A 27,534-nucleotide genomic window follows, 5' to 3' on the forward strand; every position below is an offset into this window, starting at 1 on the left:
GCAGCAAAAGCACGGGACGTGAGCAGCCTCAGGCTGCACGGGGGAGGTTTGCACTGGGCATTAGGAAAGCTCTCCTCACCGGCAGGGTTGCCACAGGCTGTCCAGGGGAGCGCCGGAGTCACCGCGCCAGAAGCATGCGGGACGTGCCCAGCACCGAGCGACACCGTTTAGTGGTTGTCTGGGCAGTGTTAATGGTCGGACTTGACCACCTCAGGGGTCTTGTCCGACTTCAGTGATTCTAGGAGAAGAGGGCAGGGGGTGAGAACAGCGCCGAGAACATCCCTGCCTGCGTTAATGGCCACGGTACGAACCGGTGCCTGCGAGGCATGAGGCGCTTCAGGCCTGTGCCTCGAACCACAGCCGCTGGGCCTCGATCGCTGAGGCTGTTACGGAGCCTGCTGAAGCTCCGATCCGGGTTGTGAGGCGTTAACGAATGCGGGGTGCTGCGGGGCGCTGCGGGGCTCGCCCGAGAGCCGGGCTCGGGGGGGCCCTTGCAGCCAGCACGCTGCGGAGCGCGGGGGCGCCGCTCGGCGCCTGGAGGAGCGGCAGAGCTCCGGCGGCCGCTGGGGCGGGGCGGCGGCGGGGCGGGGGCGAGGGCGGTGCCGCTGCCGCGGGAGCGGGGCCTGCCGGGGGCGGGCGGAAGGGCGGCGGAGAGGCGGCGGCGGGAGGCGGAGCAGGGCCGAGGCACCCGCGGCAGCGGCAGCAGCATGGCGGCCGGGCGCGAGCGGCTGAGCGCGCCGCCTCCGCCGCCTCCTGCCGCCGCTGCCGAGCCGGAGCCCGCGGGCCCGCTGCCCAAATAGCCGCCCGGCCCTGCCCGGCCCTGCCCGCTCGGGGAGCGCCCCGGCCATGGAGCTCGCCAAGCCGGCCTTCCCCGCGCTGCCGCAGGCCAAAGAGGACTCTGAGGTGAGAGGCGAGGAGACTGCTGGGGGCTGCCGCTCGGCCCCGCCGCTCCGGGCCCGCCCGAGGGGAGCCTCTGCCCACCCGGCTCCTGCGCCCCGGCCCGGCATGGTCCCGGCCTCCCCATCCCTTGTCCCAGCCCGGTCTGGCGGGCCCTGGCCCCCTCCGGCGGGGTATCGCCCGTCCTCTTTACCTCCCACCCCGCACCCCCTGCCCTCGGGACCCCGCTGAGACCCTACGGCAGGCCGCGCTGGCTGCCCCCCGGATCCGCGCCGCAGCGCAGGTCTGTCTGCTCCCCCTGCGCTGGTGACACCCCCGTCCGCGGGCACTGCTGCCGGGGCTCTGCCACTCCCCCACGACCACCGACCGCATCCTCCACTCCTGCCTCTTGTCCTCTGTTCCTGGCCGTCTCCGTGGCCCCCTCTCATACCCCTTGCCCTCCTGCACCTCCCTTTGAAGTGTCTCCGGTTTCTCCCTGTCAGCTTCCAGGGCTGTTGGCCAGCCCTGCCTGCTTGCACAGAGCCCTCTCCAGTTCGTTTCTCTAGGTTTTGCCTTCTGTTGGTGCCCTCCCACCCCGGCTCGTTGTCTGCGGTGTCCCCTCCTCTGCCTCAGTGCGCTACGGCCTGCCTGTTCGCCGGCCTCTTGCTTTCCCCTGCCTGTTCCCTCTCCCTTGGTACGGTCACCACTCCTCCATCTGCTGCTGGCGGCCTGCTTGCCCCCAGAAAAGGGGCCAGAGAGCAAATGAGCTGCTAGCAGCAGGTACCTGCCTGTCCCCTTCCTAGCAGTTGGTGCCTACTAACTCTTTACGCACTCCAGAAGCAATTGGTGAGTCTATTGGGCAGGCATTTTTACAGCGTTTCAGAGCCAAGACTTGCAAACTAAGACAGGTGGCAATGTCTGCCAAGGCTGAACGGCACTCTGTGCGGTGTCAGAGCAGTGGGGTCAGCTCAGTGTCTGATTTCGGACCCTGGCGTAGCTTCTCGGGCCTGCCCCTGGGGGCTGGCAGGGTGTTTCGGTGTGCCGCAAGCAGCCCCAAGTGTCCCGCTCCGGTAGCTGGTGGTTAGTTCATGCAGAATGTCCCAGCGTCCGGGTGGGAAGTTGATGGTATCGGAGCTACTCAGGCTTTATGGATTGTTGTGTGTTTCACAGACATCAGCGTTTGTTCCTGCTTGGAAGGTTTGCTGTTGTGGTAATTTACCTGAAATAACACAAGTTACTGTGTCCTTTCTTGTCGTCAAGATTTGCTACCCTCCTGAACTCAGAGCTAGGAAGGTCTTTGCAGGTCGTTGCCGTGGCCCTCACAAAGTTGTAAGCAGTTTGTATCTGACACACGTTATTTATTTTGAGCTTTAGAACTTCTTTGTTTGGAAATACCTTTTCTTTCTGGGGTAAACCAAGTATTATCTGCAGGTAGTTCTGCAAGTGAACCAGGGACAGGGCAAGGGGCACTGGCTGGGGTCTGAGCCTTAGGAGGTTCCATGTGAACCTGAGGAAGAATTTTCTCCCTGTGAGGGTAACAGAGCCTGGCACAGGCTGCCCAGGGGGCTGTGGAGTCTCCCTTTCTGCAGATAGCCAAGAGCCGTCTGGATTCTCCAGTGTGATCTGCTCTGGGTGACCCTGCTCTGGCAGGGGGCTGCACCAGATGAGCTCTGGAGGTCCCTTCCAGCCCCTGTCGTTCTGTGATTAATTAAATTAACCCTGGGTGGCGTCTTTGAACTGTTTTGGATGAAGTGTGTGGTTGTAATAACTTCGAAAGCAGAGGTTGCTTCGGTCCTACTGACCCGTAGCTGATGAAAAGGGGGATTGTAACAATGTCCTTCAGAAGAGGCTTTGAATGGGCTGTATTTTGTGCTCTCTCTCAGTAGTGCCATGTGTGGAAGGCTAGAGCTTCTTCCCGTGCTGCTAGACCTTAGTGGAGAGTTTCAAGAAATAGTCTTGAAAACTCCAAGGTAATTTTCTTTTCCAGTACCTTGCATTTGTGTCTGACTCCATCTCAGTGCACCATAGTTGGAAGTGCTCAGGGGAAACAGAAAGGCTAAAGCCAGTGTGAGACTGTCAAAGTTCTTGTGGAGCTAACGTAAGCAAAACATAAGAGCCTTCCTTCAGCCCTGGGTCTTCAGGCCAGTCCTGCAGGAGATGCTTTGGGAAAGCAAATTAAGGAAACTGAAATAATTCTGCCCACACACCGTAGTTATTCATGGAAAGACGACGATCATCTCTTGTGTGTTCAGCGAGGCGGCTCTTTTAGGAGAAGTCCTCTCTAATGTTACTGCAGGAAGCTGTTTGTGCTTGCTTGGTTTAATGCTGTCTGGGTAGCTGTGACTTGAGGATATTGGGAGGAGAGAGAACTTGGGGAACCCCTGGTTTAATTTCTGAAGTAAGTGTGATCTTGTGGCAATTCCAGGGCAGTCTGACTGCAGCCTTCCAGCTCCCTTCTCCTGACTGACACCAACAACCATGTGACAGCATAAATAGCAGTAATAACTGAAAAAGATCCAAACAAGGGAGCCCATCTGGTTCACTGCGCAGCTTCACGCGCTGGCGTTGGCACCAGAAGTGCCAGAGCAGGCAGGCCTGTCTGTCGAGGGGGTGACAGCAGGCAGTGGATGGATTGACTTAGGCAGGCTGCAGGAATGCACTCTAGATAAATAGGTCAGTGTTCTGGCCTGTGGACTGTTTGCAGTGTCCCTAATCCATGCCCAGTGTTGCATGTTGCTGGAGTTCTGAGCTACTTGGCTGCTGATCATGTGTGGGGCTTGGGAAGTGGCACGTTAAGAAATGCCGGTGGCATTTACCTGCTGGAGAGAAGTGTGTCTTCCCCCCACATTCCTCATCGGATACCATCTCTGGAGCCCATGGCAGTCGTTAGTGGTGTGTGTCACTGGCTTTTTGTGGCAGTTTCTGCGTACTTGAAGTTCATTCAGGTGGTGAAACCCTGTTTTGTTGTAGGTCAAGCACAGGTAGGTATTTGCCAGCACTTACCGGACTTTGGTACCCCCGTGTGTCAGCAGCGGCTCTGGTGCGCTGGCTGTGGTCTGGGTGAGTTAGTTGTCCAGCTCTGCAGGATGAGCTCATGCAGTCTGGGGTAAAGCAGCTCCTGCCTTTCACTGGAGAGTCCACGGCAGTTAAAAGCTCATCTCTTCTGACAGGGCCTTGTGACATCTGAGTGTCTTCTAGTTTTCGGGTAGTCATGGAATTGCAGGGTGGTTTGGGTTGGAGGTGACCTTTCAGAGGTCATCTAATCCAGCCTGCCTGCAATGAGCAGGGACACCAACTAGATCAGGTTGCTCAGAGCCTCAGACAACCCGACCTGGAACGTTTTCAGGGCTGGGACATCCACCGCTGCTCTGGGCAGCCTGGGACGGTGCCATCCAGCCCCAACATGTACCTCACCACTCTGTCAGAGCTTTTCTGGTGTGTGCCATCGAGATCTGTAAACTCTGCATGTGCCTTTACAGGTTGGCAACAGTGAGTGTCAGAGTCTGATGGTGCTCAGCATGGAAACCATTTCTGAGCTCAGATTTCATTTTATTTTTCTAAAATGGGTGCATTTTCCAGGGTGAAGTCTTAAGCTTTCTTAAATCTCAGACCTTCTGGTTGGGTGGTTTGCTTGGGTTCTTTCTGTATGGCTACAGACTTGTTAAAAGAGGATCAAGTTGTCAGTTGTATGCTGGCATATTAGAGTCATAGAATGATGGTGGTTGGAAAGGACCTCTGAACCTCATGGAGTCCAAGCTTCAGAACCGTTTGGATGCATCCAGTGTGATCTGCTCTGGCAGGGGGGCTGGACCAGATAAGCTTTTGAGGTCCCTTCCAGCCCCTGCCATTCTGTGACTCAAAGCAGGATCACATAGGGCAGGTCATACAGGGGTGCATCCAGATGGGTTTTGAAAGTCTCCAAAGGAGACTCCACAGCCTCTCTGGGCAGCCTGCTCCAGGGCTCCAGCACTCTTACAGTAAAGAAGTTTTTCCTCATGTGGAGGTGCAGCTTCCTGGGTTGCAGTTTGTCTGCCTTGCCCTTTGTCCTATTACAAGACAGGAACTAGGACACCTGGAGAGGTGGTAAATAAGGACTGGAATGACTTAAAGCAGGCGGATTGCTCTCCTATTAAAGTGTAGACAAAAAACCTAAAGAGTTGGCCTAGAAAGCCTCTAATGGGAAGGCAGCAGTGACTACCAGTTCGTTTCTTTGTCAACCCTTTAGCATATTTGTGATGTGTTCAGAGGGTTTTCAGCCCTCTCCATGGTTTTTGTAATGGAATTATCAGCTTCTTGACCGAGTGGTCACACTTGCCTTTTTGTTAAGCGTGCAGGCTGATTGTTTGGAAGGAATTTACCTTTCTTGACAGCTGTATTTAGTCTGAAATGCTAATGGGTTTTTGACTGCCTTTTTAACTGTGCGACAGTGCAGTCTATCTAAAGCTGGAACACATCTCTTGAACTTTGTGTTACTCTTGCTGGTAGTAGGGAACACAAATAACCCACCTTAAACAGTGATTTCCCCTCCTCTGCGGGGGGGGAATGCTAGAACAAGTCGGAAGCCTGGAGTATAGCACTTAATTCTGTGGGCAGGTAAAATAAGAGCAGAGACACTTAAAGCAAGTGCCACGTTGTGCTGGGGAATGTGAACTGGGTGACAGGTTCTGATCATGGCTCTGTGGGATACTCTCAGACGACTTTGCATGCATCAGAGGCAGTGCTGCGGCAGCTGAAGCTGAGCAGTCTTGGTGACGGTGATTAGCTCGCACCCTGGCAGTCCTGATTACCTCGCGCCTTGCCTCTCCAGGTAGCTGTTGAGTGCACAGGAATCCGCACGGATGTGAAGGTGGCTCACAGCTGGAGCTGTGTGTGCTGCTGGGGGCTTGTGGTCAAGAGGGCCAATGGTATCCCAGGGTGCATCAGGAAAAGTGTATCCAACAGGGCTAGGCAGGTTCTCCTCTCCCTCTGCCCTGCTGAGACCACCTCTGGAATACTGTGTCCAGTTTTGGCTTCCCAATACAAGAGAGAAGAGAAGTAATGGAGAGAGTCCAGCAGAGAGCTACAAGGATGTTCGGGTGAGCACCTCTCCTATGAAGACTGAGAAATGTGGGGCTGCTTAATCGTGGCAAGAGCAGGCTGAGAGGAGACCCTGTCAGCACCTATACATATCCGAGGGTGGCTGTCGAGATGAAGGTGCCAGTCTCTTTTTGCTGTTACCCAGTAAGAAGAACAATTGGTGTAAATTGGAACACAGGAGCTTCCACCTCGGCATCAGGAGAAACTTCTGTACTGTGACAGTGCTGCAGCCCCGGAACAGGCTGCCCCAAGAGGTTGTGGAGTCTCCTTCATGGGAGACTTTCAAAACCCCCCTGGATGCCTTCCTGTGTGGCCTGCCTCAGGCGATCCTGCTTTGGCAGGGGGATTGCACTCGATGATCTCTGGAGGTTCCAGCCCCTAACATTCTATGATTCTGTGACTTAAAATATGTGGATTTTTTTTCTTTAAGTTGCTCTATTTTTCTTCCCATGAGGATGGTGAGGCACTGGAACAGGTTACCTGGGGAAATTGTGGAGGTTCCAACTGGAAGTGTTCAAAGTCATGTTGGATGCAGTCTTGAGCAACCTGGTCTGGTGGGAGCCAGCTCTTGGCTGGGGGGTGGAACTACATCATCTTCACCGGCCTGGAGAAGAGAAGGCTCAGGGCAGACCTTACAGCTCTCTACAACTACCTGAAAGGAGGCTGTAGGCAGGTGGGATTGGGCTCTTCTACCAGGCAAGCAGTGACAGAACAAGGGGACACAACCTCAAGCTGTGCCAGGGCAGGTTTAGGCTGGATGTCAGGGAGAAGCTCTTCACAGAGAGAGTAGCTGGCACTGGAATGGGCTGCCCAGGGAGGTGGTGGAGTCCCTATCCCTATGGAGGTGTTTAAGAGGAGGCTGGATGAGGCCCTTGGTGCCATGGGTGAGTTAACTAGAAGGGTTAGGTGGTAGGTTGGACTCGATGATCTGGAAGGTCTTTTCCAACCTGATTATTTAATTCTGTGATTCTGTCCCCTCCAACTCAGCCCATTCTGTGATTTTTGTGACCTTTGTCTAAGAGAGGACTGTAAAATGGCTTGCTTGTCTCTGTACAGCCTACTCACCAGGCTGTAGAGGAGAGTGTGCAAAGGGACATTGCTACCAGTGTAAAGAATAGTGATAATCTGAATTTGAGAGGTCTTTACTGGTAAGACTTGTTCCTTACAAACTGGTGATAAAGAGAAGAGAATGGAGGCCTTTTATTGGAGTGGGTAGAAGTGCCATGGGGTGGGCGTGGGAGAACTACTACCAGAAGAAATTCATGAGAGCCTTAGCTTCTGTGCCAGCCTGTCCCTCACTGCAAGAAAGTCACCGAGGCACTGCAGTGGTTCCAGAGAAGGGCATCAAAGCTGGTGAAGGGTCTGGAGAGCAAATGCTGTGAGGAGTGGTAGAAGAAACTGGGGTTGCTCAGCCTGGAGAAAAGGAGGCTGAGGGGAGACCTGCTTTACACAGCTCCCTGAAAGGAGGCTGGAGCCAGGTGGGGAATGGTCTCTTCTTTCAAGTAACAAGAATAGGATGATAGGAAATGGTCTCGGGTTGCACAAGCTTGGGTTTAGGCTGGACATTGGAAGAAACTACTGAAAGGATTCTTGATCAGGCTGCCCAAGGAAGTGGTTGAATCTTATCCCTGGAGGTGTCGGAAAGCCTCAGGGATGTGATGCTGAGGAATGTGGTTTAGCCTTGGTAGAGTTTGAGAAGGGTTGGACCTACTGATCTTAGAGGTCTCTTCCAGCCAAAACAGTTCGGTGCCGGCCCTGCCCTTGGTTCGGTGCCTCACCCGGGCTGAGGAGTTCTGCCTCGCCTGCTGTACCGGCTTGGAGCAGCCAGGTCTGCTGCCCCTGTGTGCCAGTTGGCGTTTAACAGGCTACTAGGGTGTCACAGAACAGCCAGATAGAGGCATTTTTGTCTGAGCCCTACCTATTCTCCTTTTCCATGGCTTGTTTCTCTTTACTGAAACAACTTCTCTTTTCCCCTTGAACTCCTCTGCCTTCCTCTGCGTGCTCTGTTCCCACCTGCTGCTGGTTTTCCTCCCTGATTTCCTGCTGTTGTGTTCCTGTGTTTGCAGAAGGCAGAAGGATGACATCTCACTGTCCCAGTGCCCTACAAACAGAACACGCTGTTCAGCTGCGTCCAGCCCCTCTTTGTCACTGCTGAGGCACACCAAGCTGGGCCCATCTAATAGCTGGCTCTGCTAAAAAGTGCCTTTGCCCGTCCTGCCAACCACCCAGCGCTGTCACTGGTTTTGTCCCAGTGCTTATCTGACCTGTGGTGACCTGGGGCAGGGAGCTTACAACCAGCTTTGCTGAAAAGGCTTTTGGTTGGGGCCATCACAGTTCCCTGAGTGTGGGGATTAAGGAGCAGCACAAAGGTAGGAGTGGAACTTCACCCCTTAGCCAGTGGCTGCTTTGGTTTGAGTTAGCAGTGCTGTCAAAGCCTTCCTCCACCTCCTTATACAGCTCTGTTCGTGGCCGCATCTTGAGGGAACAAAACCACTGGACTTCACTTTCCGGTGTTTTGTGTGTCTGCACTAGAACTTGCACCTTAAAACAAACCAAATATGCTTAGCTCTGGAGTGGTCAGGGCTAGGAATAAGTCACAGGATCCCAGCATGGTGGGGATTGGAAGGGAGCTCTGGAGATTGTCTGGTCCTTCCCACCTGCAGGCTGCCCAGGGTCACAGTGTCTGACTCTGTCAGGTGGATAGAGTCACTTCCATTTGAAATAATTCTATGAATTCTGTGTTTTAAAAATAGAGCCTCTGACTGCAGTAACTGTCCAGGAATGTGAAGCCTGAGTGGAAGTACAGCCAGCCCTTCATGGCACTCTTGTTTGAGGCTGATTTTGAGGCCCTTACAGTAGCAGAGTATCAGACACCACTTGTCTCAGCAATATTCAGGTATTTTACTTGACTGCTTCTTCAGTGCTTCATTTCTCTGTTTTCTTACTAAAAGGTGGCAAGTGAGGCTGCTCTGTTACTGCTTTAGTATTTCATGAGTTCTCTAGGACAGTTCACAGGCTCACAGGATGCTAGGGGCTGGAAGGGACCCAAGGAGATCATCCAGTCCAACCCTCCTGCCAGAGCAGACAATACTGTATGACACAGATCACACAGGAGCACATGCAGACAGGCCTGGAAAGGCTCCAGAGAAGGAGACACCACAACCTCCCTGGGCAGCCTGTGCCAGGGCTCCTGGAACTTTTACAAGAAAGAAGTTCCCCCTTGTGCTGAGGTGGAACCTCTTTTGGTGCAACTTACACCCATTGCTCCTTGTCCCATCCCAGGGAGCAGTGAGCAGAGCCTGTCCCCCTCTCCTGGCAGCCTTCAGATACTTATAAACATTGATCAAATCCCCTCTAAGTTTTCTCTTCACCAGACTAAGCAGCCCCAGGGCCCTCAACCTCTCCTCACCAGGCAGTGCCCTCCAGTCCCCTCATCACCCTCATAGCCCTCTGCTGGACCCTCTCCAGCAGTTCATGTTCCTCTGCAACTGGGGAGCCCAAAAAGTGAAGGCAATATTCAAGATGAGGTCTCAGCAGGGCAGAGTAGAGGGGGAGGAGAACCTCCCTTGATCTGCTGAACACACTCCTACTACAGCCCAGGATCCCATTGGCCTTCTTGGCCCCCAGGGCACATTGCTGTGCCATGGGTAACTTCTTAGCCACCAGCACCCCCAGGTCCCTCTCCACGGGGCTGCTCTCCAGCAGTCACCTCCCAGCCTGGCCTGCTGCAGTTTGTTATTGCTCCCCAGGTGCAGGACTCTGCACTTGTCCTTGTTGAACCTCATCTGTTTCCTCTGTGCCCAGCTCTCAGCCTGCCCAGGGCTCTCTGGATGGCAGCACAGCCTGCAGCTGCCTCAGCCAAGCCTCCCAGCTTGGTGTCAACAGCAAACTTGCTGAGCAGACTCTGTCTGTCTGTGCCCTCATCAATGTCACTGATGAAGATGTTGAACAGGACTGGCCCCAGCACTGATCCCTGGGGGACACCACTGGTCACAGCTCTCCAGCTGGACCTGGCACCATTGATCACCACCCTCTGAACTCTACCTTGCAACCAGTTCCTAACCCACCTCACTGTCTGCTCTTCCATCCCACACTTCCTCAGCTTGCTCACTAAAATGTCATAGGAGATGGTGTCAAAGGCCTTGCTAAGGCCAAGGTAGCTGTTTGGAATAGGTTGCCCAAAGAGGTGGTGGAGTTACTGTCCTTGAGGCGTTCAAGAATCGTGCAGACATGGCATTCTGGGACAGGGCTTAATAGCTGTGATGTTTTAGGTTGAAGGGTGGACTCAGTAATCTTAGAGGTCTCTTCCAACCAGAACAGTTCTATGATTCCATTTTGCCAGGGCTGTTGGTGTCACAAGGTCTATTTTGGTGCCAGTCTTTCATGATAACGTCCTCCCTACCCCCCTTCTGTGGGTGGTATCAGTGGGGACTTGGGAAAATAAGATGTCATCTCATTTCAGTGTGTGGATTAGACTGGAATCTGCCTCAGAATTAGGCATAAAGCTTTGATGTTGAGGTAATCCCAACCCATGCACAGTCCAAGCTGTAGCCAGCTGAGAGAGGTGATGGTGTTGGCAGTGCATGATGTCCTGACTGCTGATCCTGCTCTGCGTAGCTGTGATGTTGATTTCCCGCACAGAGCAGTACAGTCACAGCCGAGAGATCAGCTGGGCAGAGCAGATGAAGGAGCTGAAGCAGGTCAGCAGAATTCATGGCTGTCGTGGCCCTAACAGTTGTTTTCAGCTTTGGTTTCACAACTGGAGGTTGTGAGGTTTGGAGGAGAGATTTTGAGTCTTACAGCTTCTGTGAGTGTTCCACTAGAGAGGGAGAGAAACTCAGGCAGGAGGATTGCGACTCTGTTTCTGAGATGTGCCAAGGAAGAGTGAATCACGCAGGAGTCTCGCCGTGGTGAGGTCTGAGGGATGAAGAATCAGCAGGGAGAGGTGAGCTGTTAGTCCGCGACAGGAGAGCTGTCGGCGCTGGGGAAGGTCGGAGGCCTGAAGTGGCCTGCAGGTCACCGGGAGCTGTGTGCGGCTTTCGGGAGGAGGTGAGGTCTTGAGAGCAGGGCGAGCCACGGCAGGTGGGTGCTGAGCATCGAGGGCAGCAGCTATCGTGGATTGCACCCGTGGGCTTTTTCAGCACCTCCGAGAGCTGCTTCCTTGCGCTAAGGCAGTTCGCAGGCTGCTATCAGGCAGCCGCTTAGCCGTAAGAAGTGCGGCACTGCAGGCTGCCTTTCAGCCGAGGCTAGGCTCCGGCAGACACCGGCTGCATGTGCCTCTGCGGGCTGGGAACAAGCTGGCTCTTGGAACTTCGGCTGTGTGTCAGGGAGCGATTCAAGTGTGGCCACTTGGCTCCATTTCACCACCTTCCTTCTGGTGAGGCGCAGGAATCGCATCGGGGCATTGTGGTGTGGGGCTGAGAGCCGCAGCCTCTGCTGCTGTGCAGAGCTTTGGCACAGGCCAGTCTCAGTGTCAGGGCTGCTAATCTGAAATTGGTGTGACGACTTTTTAAGTCACAGAGTGGTTTAGGCTGGAAAGGAGCTCAAAGCTCAGCCACTTCCAACCCCTGCCACAGGCAGGGACACCTCCTACTAGAACAGGTTGCTCAAAGCCTCATCCAACCTGGCCTTGAACATCTCCAGGGAGGGAGCAGCCTTAACCTCCCTGGGCAGCCTGTGTCAGTCTCTCACCACCCTCACTGCAAACAACTTCTTCCTAACATCCACTTTCAATCTCTCCTGTTCCACTTCAAACCCATTCCTCCTCATCCTGTCATTACAAGACCTTGTCAATAGTCCCCCCCGAGCCCTCCTGTAGCCCCTTCAGGTCCTGGAGGGCCACTCCAAGGTTTTCTCGAAACCTTCTCTTCTGCAGGCTGTAGAGCCCCAACTCTTGCAGCAGAGCTGCTGCAGCCCTCTGAGCATCTTTGCCAAGGTCACTGTGGCAGGAAGAAGCCCAAGTCTACAAGCATTTGCACATCACTGTGAAGTGTTGTGGTTTCTTGTCATTGAATTGCTCTTCTAAAGAACCACAAATGTAGCTATGGCAAGATACTGGCAGAAGTATTGGCAGAGTGACTCCTGAGGTAGTTCTGACATTGGTTACCCAGAAGCTCTCTGTTGTGTGAGCAGCTCTCGCCTGCCCGTTCTGCCTTCAGGTTCTCTCAGCTAGGGGCTAGCTGTGGATGGGGAAGGGAGGGATTAGAATGTGCCTTCTTCCTTTTTTGTCTTGCTAACTGCTGTGTTCTGGAGCAGCAGCTGAAGTGCTTCAGGTGGAATCACAGACTGGTTTGGGTTGGAATGGAACTTAGAGATCACCTAGTTCTAACCTCCCTGGCCGTGGGCAGAGACATCTTCCACTAGACCAGACTGCTAAAGGCCCAATCCAACCTAGCTTTGAGCACTTGCAGGCTGGGAGGCTCCACAGCCTCTCTGGGTAACCTGTTCCAATGCCTCGCAACCCTCACGGGGAAGAATTTCTGTCTAATGTCCAGTCTCAGTTGAGCTTCCTCCAGCCAGTCCCATGCATTTCATTTGTGCTAGCAGGAGATCCACCAGGCATGTGCTGTGAGCACCCTCAGCAAAGCAGCCACCCTACCTTGTCTCGGCACCACAGCTGCGTGGCTCTTCAGTGTCCCCATGGGTGCCCAGTGGCCCTCGTGCAGGCAGTGAGACAGCGAGGTGATGGTCAACTCCTCTTGGGTCAGACATCACTGGGTGAACTTCTGTAAATGCCATCCTCTTGTCGCTGGATTTCTGTTTTCTACTACCAGGAGCTTTTATGGTTGCAGCTGGAGCACACAAGAGTGACTTGTCTTACCTCTCTGGGTCTCTTGCAAAGACATTTCTGTCTATTTTATCTCCCTGTTTTCTACCATTTTAGGTAGCATTCAAAGAATTGCTTTGAGTGGCTTAATGTTTGTTTGCTTTCTCAGAAATGCTGTCCCAGATTCAGTCCCAGTGATTTCCAGATTAACTTCAGTGATACTAAAATCCTTTCTAATTCTGCTTCCAAGAGCCAGCAAAACCTCCCTGAGCCACCGTGTGTGTGTGTGTGTGTGTGAGGAGGCACTGGGTTTGCTTTCTCTTGTGTGTCTCAATACAAAGGCAGGCTAATGGGAGCCCCATGCTGAGCTGGACAGTGCTGCAGGTTAGGATCCTGGCACTCTCAAAGATTCATGGAATGGTTTCGGTTGAAAGGGACCTTCAAGATCATCTAGTTCTAGCTCTCCCCCACCATGGGCAAGGACACCTTCCACTAGACCAGGTTGCTTAAGGCCCCATCCAACCTGGCCTTGACCTTCAGGGAGGGGACATCAAGAGGTTGGTCTAGATGATCTATTGAGGTTCCTTCCAGCCCCGAACCTTCTGTGAGTCTGTGATCCATAACCTCCCTGGGCAACTTGTTCCACTCTCTCACCATGGCCAGCATCAAAAATTTTGTCCTTCTCTCTAGTCTGAATTTTGGTTTAAATCCATCACCCCTTGTCCCTTCACACCAGGCTCTGGTAAAAGTCTGTCCCCATCTTTCCAGTCAGCCCCCTTAAGCACTGGAAGGCCACCAGAAGGTGTCCCTGGAGCCTTCTCCAGGCTGAACAGTGCCAGCTGTCTCAGCGTGTTTCCACAGAGGAGGTGCTCAGCCCTCTGATCATCTTTGTGGCCTCCTCTGGACACTCCAACAGTTCCATGTCCTTCTTGTGTTGGGGGCACCAAAACTGGATGCAGTGTTCCAGGTGGGGTCTCAGAAGAGCAGAGAGGGAGGGAGGGAGGGCTCAGCCTGCTTCCTGTCACAGAATCACCCAGGCTGGGAGAGAGCTCCAAGCTCACCCAGCACCCAGCCCCTGGCCAATCAACCAGACCATGGCACTAAGTGCCCCAGCCAGGCTTGGCTTCAACACCTCCAGGGACAACGACTCCACCACCTCCCTGGGCAGCCCATTCCAATGCCAATCACTCTCTCTGACAACAACTTCCTCCTCACATCCAGCCTAGACCTCCCCTGGCACAGCTTGAGGCTGTGTCCCCTTGTTCTGTTGCTGGCTGCCTGGCAGCAGAGCCCAACCCCACCTGGCTACAGCCTTCCTTCAGGTAGCTGCAGACAGCAATGAGCTCTGCCCTGAGCCTCCTCTGTTGCAGGCTGCACACCCCCAGCTCCCTCAGCCTCTCCTCACAGGGCTGTGCTCCAGGCCCCTCCCCAGCCTTGCTGCCCTTCTCCAAACACCTTCCAGCACCTCAACATCTCTTGTGAATTGAGTGGCCCAGAACTGTTGAGCTGACACCCCCAAGTCCTTCTCAACACTGCTGTCCTCACCCAGCCTATATTTGTGCTTGGGATTGCCCCCACCCAGGTGTAGGACTTTGCAGTTGTGAGGTTGGCTTCAGCCTGTCTGCAGGTGCCCGGGTGCCCCTGGCTGGCATCCCCTCTCCATCCTGGCAGCCAGACCCGCAGCCCGGTGTCGCCCGCAGGCTTGCTGCAGCTGGCCTCGGTGCCGGCAGCTCCGTGCTGTAGCCCTGCTGTGCTTCAGAGGCGCAGCACTGGGAGCCCTAACTCTCTTGGGGGGGTGGAAGCCAAGCAGGATGACATATGGCAGAGGTTTTTCTTAGCTGCCCGTGTGCATGGAGCACCCAGTGAAGTTACATAAAGAGTTGCATGCAGCCTGTTTGCTTTGGTGTGTTTGCCTGTTGCCTTTTGCTCTTCTCTCCAACTGGTAGCTGTGATCTCAGATACAACTCCTTCGTGTGCCCGGGTCAGAGGATGAGTAAGAGCCTGTTAATAGAGGACAGTGGGAGTTGCAGAGAAGGAAAGACAGGAATAGAGCTTGCCTGAGCATTTTGCTCTTCAGCTTTGGCAGCTCTCTCAAATGTCCTGAAGGATGAAAGTGTTGATGCTGGCTTTTGCTCTGGGCAGTTATGATAGATAGAGGGACAGGCTGCTAGAGTTGGGGCTCTTCAGCCTGGAGAAAAGAAGGTTCCAGGGAGATCTTATGGCAGTACCTGAGGAGGACCTACAAGAAAACTGAGGACAGGCTTTTTACTAGGGCCTGTGATGACAGGACAAGGGGAAATGGATTTAAGCTAGAAAAGGGCAGATTTAGACTGGATATTAGGAAGGAATTCTTTAAAGTGAGTGCAATGAGACATTGAAACAGGTTGCCCAGAGAGGTTGTGGGTGCCCCCTCCCTGGAGGTGCTCAAGGCCATGTTGGATGAGGCCCTGGGCAACCTGATCTAGTGGAAGGTGTCCCTGGTCAGTGCAGGCAGGTTGGAACTGGATGGTCTTTACAGTGCTTTCCAACCCAAACCATTCTGTGATGGTGGGAATGCAGTGGTTCCTGAGTGGTGGACCTTCCCAAAGATGAGGACCTCTGAAAGGGTGAGATGTGTGGATTAACCCATGGGGAGTATTGTGTCATTTGTAGCTGGACACATTTACCATGCTTCCTGTCTTACCTGTCTAGCAGAGGTTCACAGAATCACAGCACCGTGCAGGTGGCAAAGCCCCTCAGCATCACCCAGTCCAACCTAGAGCTCTGCTCCACAAGCTTCACCTTACACCACCTCCCTAAGCACCACAGCCAGGCTGGGTGGCTCCAGCACCTCCCTGGGCAGCTCATTCCTGCCCCTGACCACTCTCTCCATGACAGACTCTTTCCTAATGTCCAATCTATACGTCCCCAGCCTCAGCTTGAGGCCATTGCCCCTTGGTCTGTGTTCAGCTACCTGTGAGCAGAGCCCAGCAGCAGCCTCTCCACAGTGTCCTTTCAGGTAGCTGTAGACAGCAGTGAGGTCTGCCCTCAGCCTCCTCTTCCTCACACTACCCACCCCCAGCTCCCTCAGTTGCTCCTCATCAGGTTTATTCTCGGGCCCTTGGCTTTAATGGCTCTCTGAGCTCAGGAGAACTTCTGACGACTGTTAAGGATAAGTCCCAGATACTCCGAGGGAAGGCATCGGAGTGCATCAGCTGGGGCAGTGTGGATTTTAGGGGAGCTGCCCACTGTAGTTGTTATCTTCTGCTTTTTCAGTGGCCGCAGGAATGTGCCAGGCAAAGGAATTCTTTCTGCTCCTGGGACTAGCACAGCACGTTCTGGTAACTTGGTTTTCCTCCCTGCTCTAGGTTTTGCTGAGCAGGAAGCTAAGGCGCAGGCTTCCTCTCTGGTGCAGAGGTTTCTTCCCACTAGCTTTCAGAATGGGGTTCCTTGGGCTTGAGTGCTGCTGGTCTCTGTGGGGAGCCAGCGGCGAGCGCGGTGCTGTTACGTGGCAGGTAACTCCTGCAGCCTGCAGAGTGGAGAGCTTGGTTCTTCCATGCAACGTACACCTGCAGGTCTCTGCCCCACCGTGTCCTCTCTCTGCGTTTGTGCTTCCCTCTGTGCCTGTTTATAATTGCCAGTTTTGTTTTGTTTTCAAGGATTGGACCTATCCCATGAGGAGAGAGATGCAGGTATGGCACCATTTCATGTATCCTTTGAGTCAAAGCCTGTGCTGTGTTCAGTCAAACCAAAGTGCCTAAAACAGGGCTGGGGTCAAAATCAGTCCTTAGGGGCCCAGTGTTCGGCGGCATCATGGGAGGGCTGTGCCAGGAGTGCAGCCGTGCTTGGGTCTCTGCTATGCAAGGATGCAGTGAGTGGGTTTTGTCCTCCAGAGTCCCCACTGCTTCACGTTTTTGTCTGTGCTTTTGAAGATTGTTGTTAAAAATGAGTTGGAGCTTTGCTTTGTAACTTGGATTTGGTTGGCAGTAAATGTTTGGTTGGCAGGACGGGCAAGAAAACTTTCCTCCAGTGCTGGCACTGAGTCCTGGGGCTGGACGAGCTGAGCAGGCCTGCCTGTCTCTCTTGGTGGGGAGAAAAGTGGTTAGAAACTGGTGGTTTCCTGCTGCTAGGACTAGAAGATTTGCCATGCCCCTGTGGCTCTCCTGGCGAGAGCGAGTTCAGAACCGATTCGGACACAGCTGCACCCGGAGTTGACCTCCCCTTCCCTTGCCGCGGGGCTGGGTAAGGCGCAGTGATCCAATCCGGACTCGATCCCTGTTCCAAAGCAAGGTCTCCTGCACGAAGATCACGTTTCTTTTACTTTGCCAACCCGATTTATGTTCCCTGTGTCCTGTTGGAAATGACACTTGATCCGGCCTCTCCCCCTGCCGTGTGAATGACCTGTTCCCGTGGCCGTGGTCTGAGCTGAGGGGGAGGTATTCCGTGGGTGATTTTGGCTTGGTGTTAAATGTCTCTTCTTTTGCCTCCTAGGAAATTTTACCTGGGTTATTTTTAGGCCCATATTCTTCAGCTATGAAAAGCAAGGTAGGACTTTTTAGACTAACATCAGGACACTTTGCCGTGCTGATTTCATTTGTTGCTGAGGACGTGTTCAAATGTTGGCTCTAGAGGAGTAAGCTTGCTGGCACCCCTGAGCTGCAGCGTGAAGGATGCCAGGGAAGTGATACCTGATGCATTTATGGGGTGGTCCTTTCAGCCTACAGGGCTATCTGTTATGGACTGGTGTTGATGTCTCCCATGAGTGGAGCCAGATTTCCTTTCCCAGGGAAAAATGACTGGACAAGAGGAAACGGCCTCAGGCCGCACCAGGGGAGCTGTGTGTTGGAAATGAGGAACAATGTCTTGCCTGAAACAGCTGTCAAGCCTTGGAGCAGGCTGCCCAGGGAGACGGTAGAGTCCCCATCCTTGGAGTGATTTCAAAGCCATGTAAATGTGGTGCTGAGGGACATGGTTTAATGGTGACCTGAGGGTGCTGGGTTAGTGGTTGGGCTTGAGATCTTTAAGGTCTCTTCCAACCAAAACGACTCTATGATTCTAACTGCCCCCTCAGGCACATCCTGGCACTTAAAGCATTGTTTTCCATAACAATCTCTTGAGCTAAAGGGTGGCTTCAGGAGAAAAATGAAGAAAAGAAGCTCAATTAACTGTTTTCATGTGGCTTGAAGTGCTGCATGCATCTGTATGCACATGTACCTGCTCTCAGCTCAGCCAGTCAGCTTCTGCCTGCTTCTTGCAGACCGGGGCCAGTTGGACTATTGACAAGGTCTGGTAATGCCAGGAGGAGGAGGAATGGGTTTGAAGTGGCAGAGGGGAGACTGACAGTGGATGTGAGGAAGAAGTTGTTTGCAGTGAGGGTGGTGAGAGACTGGCACAGGTTGCCTATGGAGGTTGTGGCTGCTCCCTCCCTGGAGGTGTTCAAGGCCAGGCTGGATGAGTCCTTGAGCGACCTGTTCTAGTGGGAGGTGTCCCTGCCCATGGCAGGGGGTTGGAAGTGGCTGAGCTTTGAGGTCTCTTCCAACCTAAACCGTTCTAAGACTCTAAATGCCTGAAGGGTGGGTGTGAAGAAGAAGGGGACAGTCTCTTTTCAGTGGTGTCTTGTGACAGGAGAGGGAGCAATGGATATAGACAGGAAGCTCTACCTCAATATGAGGAGAAACTTCTTTAGTGGGAGGGTGACAGAGCACTGGAGCAGGCTGCCCATAGGTTGTGGAGTCTTCTCCTCTGGTGAGATTGCAAACCCATCTGGATGGTTTCCTATGTGCCCTGCACTAAGTGATGCTGCCTTGGCAGGGGGGCTGGGGTAGACGATCTTAAGAGGTCCCTTCCAACCCTGCCGTGCTCTGGAAGAGTCACAACCCAGAGCAGAGCTGAGAACTCGCAAGTATGCAGAGAAATAAGGGACATTGCTTCTGCACTGAAGTTAAACACTTAAGGCAAAGCCTGGATCTCCAAATTACCTCAGGTTAGATGAGTTTACTTTCAGGAGTTCGATTCCAGGAAGACTCTGACGCTAGCTGGGAGTCACTGCCTCCTGCAGTTGCAGGCAAAGCAGAAGGTGGGCAGAGATCAGTGAGTTCACTGACCGCTGCCTCCTCTGCCTGTCCTCTGCTTTTGATGTTAGCAGTGTGCTGGTGGTTTGGGGTTTTGTTCTTACAGCTCCTAATGATTGTGCTTTGTTTTCTCCAAAGGCAAAATCTTTCCTCCTGGGCTTTGAATATTTGAAAACCAGCTCTGGCTTTCCCTGGGGACAGGACACAGACATGTTGTGTGTTCAAGCACTGGGGTTTATTACTGTGTAATAGACTTTACAGAAATGAAACAAACCAACAGCTCATGAGATTTTCTACAAGGTTTACTCAAAACGTCTGTGTTTCTTCCTCTCTTCCCACAGCTACCTACACTTCAGAAGCATGGCATAACCCATGTGATATGCATACGGCAAAACATCGAGGCAAACTTCATTAAACCAAACTTCCAGCAGTTATTTAGGTGAGAAAGGAGCCAGATCTGTCTTCTGGCTATTTCCTTCTTGTCAGAACTATTTGAGCAATGTGCTGAGGTGTGGAAAGACTGAAACCCAAAGCATGAAGTTTACTCATCCTGCTGAGCTCCAGGTTTAGGCAGATCAGCAAATGAGAACTGCCCCTGAAAGCTGCTGTGAGGGCAGTTTGTCCTGCTAAGTCATGTCAGATGTTTCATTGACCAAAGATGCCTCTAAAAGCTGCATAGAGCCCAGCAAAGAGCACTGCTCCGTTTGACACACTGATGGGAGCAGAGGAGCGTGCAGTACACTGCCTTCAGGTAAAGCTCAGGCACCTGTAGCACAAGGATGTCATCCAGAGGGACCTGGACAGGCTTGAGGTGGCTAATGGAGGTTCAAGGAATCCAAGTGCAGAGTCCTGCACCTGGTCTCGGGCGATCCCAAACACGAATACAGGCTGGGTGGAGAGTGGATGGTGAGCAGTCCTGATGAGAAGGACTTGGGCGTGCTGGTGGGTGAAGAGCTGGCCATGAGCTAGCACTGTGTACTCACAGCCAAGCCCCAGCTGTGTTCTGGGCTGATCCCCAGCAGTGTGGGCAGCAGGTGGAGGGAGGGGGTTTTGCCACTCTGCTGCAACCCCACCTGCAGTGCTGGGGCCAGCCCTGGAGTCCTCAGCACAGCAGAGACTCGGTTAGTTCTCAGACCATGAAGTAAAGCCACATTGTCTTCCATCCACAGGTTTGGGATTGACTCAGCTGTAGCTGTGCTGGGGGCAGCAGCTTGGTGTTGCTGCCTACTCACAGGAGCTCTTTCTGTTGCAGGTATTTAGTCTTGGACATTGCAGATAATCCAGTTGAGAACATAATACGATTTTTCCCTATGGTAAGTGCCTGTGTGTTGGTGTGGCTGCACTGGGAGAGGAGCTGCAAGAGTTTTCTGAACTTAAGATACCCACCCTGAGGCACCTGGCAGGGCCATGAACTCTCAAGTGACCTTATTAATACCACTTTAAGTGTAATTAAGCTCCGTTTACAGCTCTAGAAACTGAGGCAGAGTTGTCAGAGCTGTATGTTATTACAGTCTCACCAAAAAATAAAGGAGGAAGAAAGGAAATTAGAGAGGGCTGATCTCAGACCAAGGAAATCAGTTCATGGGAGAGTGCTGGGAAACTCGGCCCCTAGGAAACCTACTTTTTAAGCTCTGGAGTATTTAGATCTCTTGTATCAAGTACTGCACCAAATTCAACAGCAAACAGTAACCAGCTGTTGTAAATAAGTTTCACATGGTCTCCAAACAGGTTTGCTGTAGAGGAATTAAACAGGAACTTTAAATTAGACACTGCCTGTTAGATGCTGACCTTTGAAATAGATTAGACTCCTAGTTTTGAGCTGTGGGTTTGTGTCTTTATTTCAGGTTAGTTTGCAACAGAGAAAAAGCCCTTTTATTTTTGTCTGTTCAAAAAACCCACCCCTTACCCCCAGGAAATCTCAAGCCCTACCAGAAGGGTCTTCTGGCTTCCCTGCCAGTGGCAGAATCATAGAATCAAGCATGTTGGAAGAGAGCTCCAAGCTCATTCAGCCCAGCCTAGCACCCAGCCCTATCCAGTCAACCAGACCATGGCACTAAGTGCCCCAGCCAGGCTTGGCTTCAACACCTCCAGGCGCAGCCACTCCACCACCTTCCTGGACAGCCCATTCCAATGCCAATCACTCTCTCTGCCAACAGCTTCCTCCTAACATCCAGCCTAGACCTCCCCTGGCACAACTTGTGACTGTCCCCCCTTGTTCTATTGGTAGTTGCCTGGGAGAAGAAGCCAACCCAACCTGGCTACAGCCTCACTGCAGGCAGCTGCAGTCAGCAATGAGCTCTGCCCTGAGCCTCCTCTGCTGCACCCCCCCAGCTCCCTCAGCCTCTCCTCACAGGGCTGTGCTCCAGGCCCCTCCCCAGCCTTGCTGCCCTTCTCTGGACACCTTCCAGCACCTCCACATTTCTCTTGAATGGAGGAGCCCAGAACTGGACACAGCACTCAAGGTGTGGCCTGAGCAGTGCTGAGCACAGGGGCCGAACCTCCCTTGTCCTACTGCCCACACTGCTCCTGAGCCAGCCCAGGATGCCATTGGCTCTGCTGCCCACCTGGGCACTGCTGCCTCATCTTCAGCTACTATTAACCAGCACCCCCAGCTCCCTCTCTGCCTGGCTGCTCTCAGCCACTCTGTCCCCAGCCTGTAGTGCTGCTTGGAGTTGTTGTGGCCAAAGTGCAGAACCCTGCCCTTGGCCTTGTTCAATCTCATCCCACTGACCTCTGCCCATCCAGCCTGGCCAGGTCCCTCTGCAGAGCTCTCCTCCTATCCTCCAACAGCTCCACAGCTGCTCCTAGCTTGGTGTCATCTGCAAACTTACTGATGCTGGACTCAATCCTCTGGTCCAGATCATCAATAAAGATGTTGAACAGGACTGGGCCCAGCTCTGATCCCTGGGGCACACCACTGGTGCCAGCTGCCAACTGGATGTGGCACCATTCACCACCACTCTCTGGGCCCAGCCTTCCAGCCAGTTCTTGACCCTGTCAGAGTGAATGTGTCCAAGCCAGGAGCTGCCAGATGTGCCAGGAGCTTGTTGTGGCAGACAGTGTCAAAGGCGTTGCTGCAGTCCAGGTAGACTCCATCCACAGCCTGGCCCACATTCACCAGGCAGGAACCTGGTCATAAAAGGAGCTCAGGTTGGTGAGGCAGGACCTGCCCTTCCTAAACCCATGCTGTCTGGGCCTGAGCCCTTGGCCATGCTGTAGGTGCTGTGTGGGAGGTGGTTGTGTTTTGGCAGAGCAAGGGGACCAGGCAGCTGGTAGCCTGAAGCTTTTGTAGAGTGTGTTCTGAAGCAGAAATGATATTTCCTAATGCTTTTGGTCCGGGGCTGTTTGGGGGCTGCACAAGGCACTTAGTGACGTGGGTTAGTTGATTAGGAGGGTTAGGTGGGAGGTTGGACTCGATGATCTTAGAGGTCTTTTCCAACCTGCTTAATTCTCTGATTCTGAGAAGATTCTTCGCTTGCTTCTTCAAAAGGACAGCTCCAGACTTTGCTTGTTTGGAGAAGTTCTCAGACCAGGAAGCAAAGCCAGGGGTGTTCCTGCCCCGTGGCAAGGAGCTGGCACTAGGTGAACTTTGCAGCTCCTTGCAGCCCAGACCATTCAGTAAGTGTAGTGGCACAAGGAGTGTAGAAGGGGCACAGCTTTTTATGTTCTCTTTGTTTGTTTCTGGCCTCGCAAGAGTTCTTTGCTGACAGTTTGCGGAGTAGTTGAAAGCCCAGAAGAAAGAGCAGTGTCCAAGTCTGTATCAACAACATGGTGCTGGCACTGCATGTAAATAAAGAGTGGTAGGAAAACTGTGGAATGTAACACCCAAAATAATCTGAAACTTTGTTTTTTTCTTTTTAGACTAAAGAATTTATTGATGGAAGTTTACAAAGTGGAGGTAAAAACCAAGCAACTTTCCCCTTTCTTTACCAACACGTTGTTGTTAAAGCTGTGAGACTGGCTTGGAGAGAGAGGCTCCCAAGTGTGAGGCTTTCTGGAATGTGGGGGCTACTGGCATTTACCTGACTTAGAGGAGTCCAGAGCAAAGAGTTCTTCTTTCCTTCTGCCTCTGACTGGCAAACAGCTCTTGTAGCTCTAGCATATTTTTCATTTGAGCTCAACCCTGCTCTGCGTGAGGGATTAGTATCTCCCTTGTGTCAGGCCCTGTGTTGTAGTCCTAAAGCACAGGTTCTGTTAGTCAGATGCGCAGGGGAGCAGGCAAGCCTGTGTCCCAGAGCAGGAGTTACTCATCTGGAGTGTAGCTCTTAAAGTAGACCTTGCTGCTGTGTAGCTCTCTGTGGGAAAAGGGAGAGTGCAGAGAACTGTTTTCAGCCTGTCCAAGTGTGGTTGTGGCCTTTTTGCTTTCTCAGGAAAAGTTCTTGTCCATGGAAATGCAGGGATTTCTAGAAGGTAGGACATGATTTGTTTTGCTGTCATTATTTGACCCCAGTGGGAGACACTTGTCTTGATCTTCCTGTTCGTTTGTCTCCTTCCAGTGCCGCCTTAGTCATTGCATACATAATGGAAACGTTTGGGGTGAAGTACAGGTAAGAACAGGACTTCCTGCAGCCTAACTACCAGCAGAGTTCTTGCTGCCTAGCTGGCAGTGGCAGTTAGCCTCTTGTCTGAGAGAGTGTTGGGGCCAGCCAGGAGCCCGATGCCTCTGTAGGAATTCTTCTTGTCACTCAAGCGCTGGAAGTGAAGAATCCATTTGGAGGGAATGTAAACCTGTATTGACGCACAAACCAGTTGTTGCCTGCTGAGGTCAAGTGAAGACTTTAATGTGGGTTAGGTTATCCCATCCTGCTTCCCTCCAGGTTTCTTTACATCCTTCCTTGAGGAAGAAGGTACCTGCTGCTCCTGGGCGCAGGATCCCAGCCTATGCAGATGGATGCTGTGCTGCAAAGCTGTAGCAGAGGCCCTGAGAGGATGGTTTTAGGTAGCTACAAACAGGCCAGTGAGCTGAGGAGTGGAGCTGGGGGTGGAAAATGTTGTACAACTTGTTTTGCTCAAGCACAAACCAATTTAGAGGTTGTCTGTTCCTGAGAACTGACAGAAGGAAAACTGAAGCCATGGAAGCTTTTACCATGACCTGTTTCCCACAGAGGTATTTTCTGCTTCTCTTTCCAAGGGATGCATTTACTTACGTGCAAGAACGAAGATTCTGTATCAATCCCAATGCTGGTTTTGTCCACCAACTTCAGGTGACTTCTTCTATTGCTCTGCATAACTCAAAAGCTGTTTGATGATTCATCTTCCTGCTAAACAGCTGCTTCTACTTAGGCTTAACGTCTACTGCAAGAATGTGCTTCAAGTTAATGTCAGGAGCTATAGTGGAGCTTGGGAGGGAGATGAATGTGAATCTGGTTCCTTAGATGTTAGCCAAAACAAAGCCAGGGGTGAAGGAGAAATGAAAATCCTGGCCTGTGCAGTGATCAAGAGGCTCTGAAACAGCCTAGCTCTGAGGGTAAGGGAACTGCAGTGTGAGTGCTGCGCCACACTCCAGTGATGCTTCTTGACACTTGTGTGCCTAGGTGGTGGAAGCCACAGGTCTAGAACAGCAGTGATACTGTGAAGTTGCTTTGTCGTAGTGCAGGAGTGTGCTGGGTGGGCAAGCATCAGAACAGTGTGTTGAGGCAGACTGGCAGTGTCTCTGCTGTTGCTTAGGTGACTGGCTGCAAGATGACTCAGTGTCTCTTGAGTTTGTTTGTTTGCTTCTGAAGTAACTCTTGTGAGGAGCTGCTGCGTAGCCCTGCAAGTGTGGCAGGCCACTAAGAGGCCATGCCAAACCCATCTCCTGGTAACAAATGTCTGAAGCTGCTGTATTCTGGGATGGGTTTGTTGCTTTGGAGTTGCTGTCTGTGGGCTGTAAGCTCTCTGCATGTTGTCACAGAACTGTTTCAATGGAAGTTTACTCTTCCTTAAGGCCATTTTTGTCACCCTTTAAGTTTCCTTTTGCTCTGTTTATTGTGTCAAAGCAGCAAAGAACTGTCTTCCTCTAAAATGTCTGCCTTCCTCTAAGATGCTCTCTAATCACTCCTAGAGAACTCTGAATTAGTCTTCATCTTCAGCATGAGGGTGGTAGAATCATAGAATGATTAAGGCTGGAAGAGACCTTTGAGACCATCAAGTCCAACTGCTGGCCAGAAGTCACAGTCCTGCTACTACCACTAAACTGTGCCTCTGAGCACCGTATCCATGTGTCCTCTCTAGAGATGGGGGCTCCACCATCTCATGGGCACCCTGTTCCAGTGCCTGGTAACCCTTTCTGTGAAGAAATGTTTCCTGACATCCAACCTCCTCTGGCACAACTGGAGCCTGTTTCCTTTTGTCCTGAGGCACTGGAATAGGTTGCCTAGAGAAGTTTCCAGGGTGCCTCAACCCTGGAAATGTTAAGACAGGTTGGATGGGGCCTTGAGCAGCCTGGCTCAATAATAGTGTCCCTACCTGTGGCAGGGAGGTTGGAACTAGATGATCCTGAAAGTCCCTTCCAACCCAAGCCATTCTGCTCCTCACAGAGCAGTAAGCCCCACTGAGAGCAGTGTATTACACTTTTCAGGAATATGAAGCCATCTACCTAGCAAAATTAACCATCCAGATGATGTCACCGCTGCAGCTGGAGCGATCCCTTTCCGTTCCACCTGGTACTACAGGTCAGAAGCCTCCCCTGTTGTGCATGATGCCGCCTGTCTTACTGGGTGTGGTGAGGGGACTTTTGCACTCCCGAAGTAAACCTCCAGCTGTGACTTTCAGGCTTCTGAGGAGGAGATGGCTGCAGGTGGTGGTTAAACTCTGGTGTGTGGTACCTAAATATTCTGTTCTCTGGCTGAACTTCCTTATGGTGTTCTTCAGCCTGTCCCTGCTCCCTGTCCTTCAAAACCCTCAAGTTTCCCAGAGGAATCAAGAGGAGCAAGTTGAAAGCAGCCAGTCTTCATGACATTGCTGCCACCCTTAAAATTAAGGTGGTTGCTCAGCAAGAAAATGTTCTGCTGCATCTTTAAACAGATAACAGGAGATCAGGGCATGCAAGAGAGATTACCTTCATCATCTGGGTGTGGGCCAGTAGCAACTCCAGCTAAAGATCAGTGAAAACAGAGATTGGGAGGAGATGCAGAGGGGAAGTGCAGAAAATGTCCTAGGAAACTTCTCTTCCGTGTGGGGAACTGAGGGAGGAAAAGTGCTGTCGCCAACAGGCTCTCAAAAAGCTGAATGTCTTCAAAGGGTGGAGCCTCGTTCTTGGCTCTGCTCACAAGGAGACAGCGACAGCTGCCCTGCAGCCCTGCTCCCAGCTCAGCTCTGAGATTTCACAGAAACACTCCTGTTGGAAGAGCCCTCAGCATCACCAGCTCCAGCCCACAAGGTGCACCCTAAACCGTATCTCCAAGCACTGCATCCAAACAACCTTTAAACGTGTCCAGGGTGGGTTGCTCCTCCACCTCCCCATGCAGCTCATTCCAATGCCTGACACTCGTGCTGGAAAAAATTGTTTCCTGACATCTAGTCTAAACCTCCCCAGTCTCAAGTGGAGGCCATTTCCATTCCCTAACTATCACTATTTGCCTGTGAGCAGAGCCCAGCAGCAGCCCCTCCACAATGTCCCTTCAGGTAGCTGTGGACAGCAATGAGGTCTCTCCTCAGCCTCCTCTTCCTCACACTACCCATCCCCAGCTCCCTCAGTCACTTCTCATCAGATTTATTCTCCAGGCCCTTTCCCTGCTTCCTTGCCCTGCTCTGGACCCACTCCAGCACCTCCACAGCTCTCCTGTATTGTGGTGCCCAAAACTGAACACAGCACTCGAGCTGTGGCCTCAGCAGAGCCGAGCACAAGGGGACAATCCCCTCCCTGCTCCTGCTGCACGCAGCATATCTAATCCAAGCCAGGATGCCTTTGTCTTTCTTTGCCACCTGGACACACTGCTGGCTCAGCTGCTTGTTCATTAGAACCTCCAAGACCCTTTGAGCTAGACAGCTTTCCAGCCACACTGCCCTGTGCCTGTAGCATTGCTTGGGGTTGTTGTGACCCAGGTGCAGGACTTGGTCTTTGGCCTTGCTGAAGCTCATCCCATTAACACTGGCCCATGGATGCAATCTATGCAAGTCCCTCTGTGGAGCATCCCTACCCTCATGAAGATCAGCACTCCCCCCTGACTTGGTGTCATCCCCAAACGTGCTGGTGACACTCTTGGTGTCAGCTGAATCTTCCTTCCTCTTGCAGGAAGCTTGAAGCGAATGCACGAGGAGGATGAGGAGCTTGGAACCATGCAAGTGGCAGCAGCGCAGAACGGATGAGAGTGAGGACCAGCACTGGTTGTACTGCAAACTCCTGCCAGGAAAGGTGAAGGAAACTAGGGAAAACCCCCAACAGCCAGAAGTGAGAGCAAGGTGAACTCCCACATGCACACAGAGTGTCTGTTCAGTGACATGTTGCTTTCAGACGTGGATCTGCCTCTGAACACACTAAGCCTCATGTTCCCACGGTGGACTGCTCGGGTGACTAGATGGCACTGATTGTTTTACCCCTTTTTTACACTTTACAGTTTTATTCTAAACCAAGATTTTTTGGACTTGCAAAGAGGTATTATTGCAATAATGCACTTTTCATACTTGAAATTTCTTTATTTGTATGATATAAAGTTATTACTTTAAACAAAAATGCAAGCTGGTGGGAGGGGTTTGTTTATAAAGTTATTTGTGTAATTTATAACAAGAGACTTTAGTAAAGAAAAAGTTTGCTACAACTCACCTTGTTCTCAGTGTGTGTTGTGC

At 52.4% G+C, this 27,534-nt stretch overlaps 1 protein-coding gene across 1 annotated transcript; it reads left to right on the plus strand.

Annotated features, from left to right (window-relative positions):
* Positions 1-708: 708 nt before the first annotated feature.
* Positions 709-27,510, plus strand: STYX (serine/threonine/tyrosine interacting protein). The gene is made up of 11 exons (XM_064143262.1): positions 709-903; positions 16,357-16,389; positions 17,189-17,242; positions 19,110-19,207; positions 20,021-20,081; positions 22,630-22,666; positions 23,139-23,178; positions 23,265-23,315; positions 23,900-23,972; positions 25,328-25,421; positions 26,984-27,510. Exons 1-11 carry the CDS (start codon positions 847-849, stop codon positions 27,055-27,057), a joined length of 672 nt encoding a protein of 223 aa, XP_063999332.1. The 5' UTR covers positions 709-846; the 3' UTR covers positions 27,058-27,510.
* Positions 27,511-27,534: the final 24 nt, after the last annotated feature.

The sequence above is a fragment of the Pogoniulus pusillus genome, chromosome 1 (assembly GCF_015220805.1).
Source record: "Pogoniulus pusillus isolate bPogPus1 chromosome 1, bPogPus1.pri, whole genome shotgun sequence".
NCBI lineage: Eukaryota > Metazoa > Chordata > Aves > Piciformes > Lybiidae > Pogoniulus > Pogoniulus pusillus.

Coding starts and splice junctions, on each gene's coding strand:
- STYX (XM_064143262.1), top strand. CDS start 847: ATGGAGCTCGCCAAGCCGGCCTTCCCCGCGCTGCCGCAGGCCAAAGAG. Junction 17,243..19,109: donor CTTCAGCTATGAAAAGCAAG/GTAGGACTTTTT, acceptor CTCTTCCCACAG/CTACCTACACTTCAGAAGCA. Junction 25,422..26,983: donor CGTTCCACCTGGTACTACAG/GTCAGAAGCCTC, acceptor TTCCTCTTGCAG/GAAGCTTGAAGCGAATGCAC.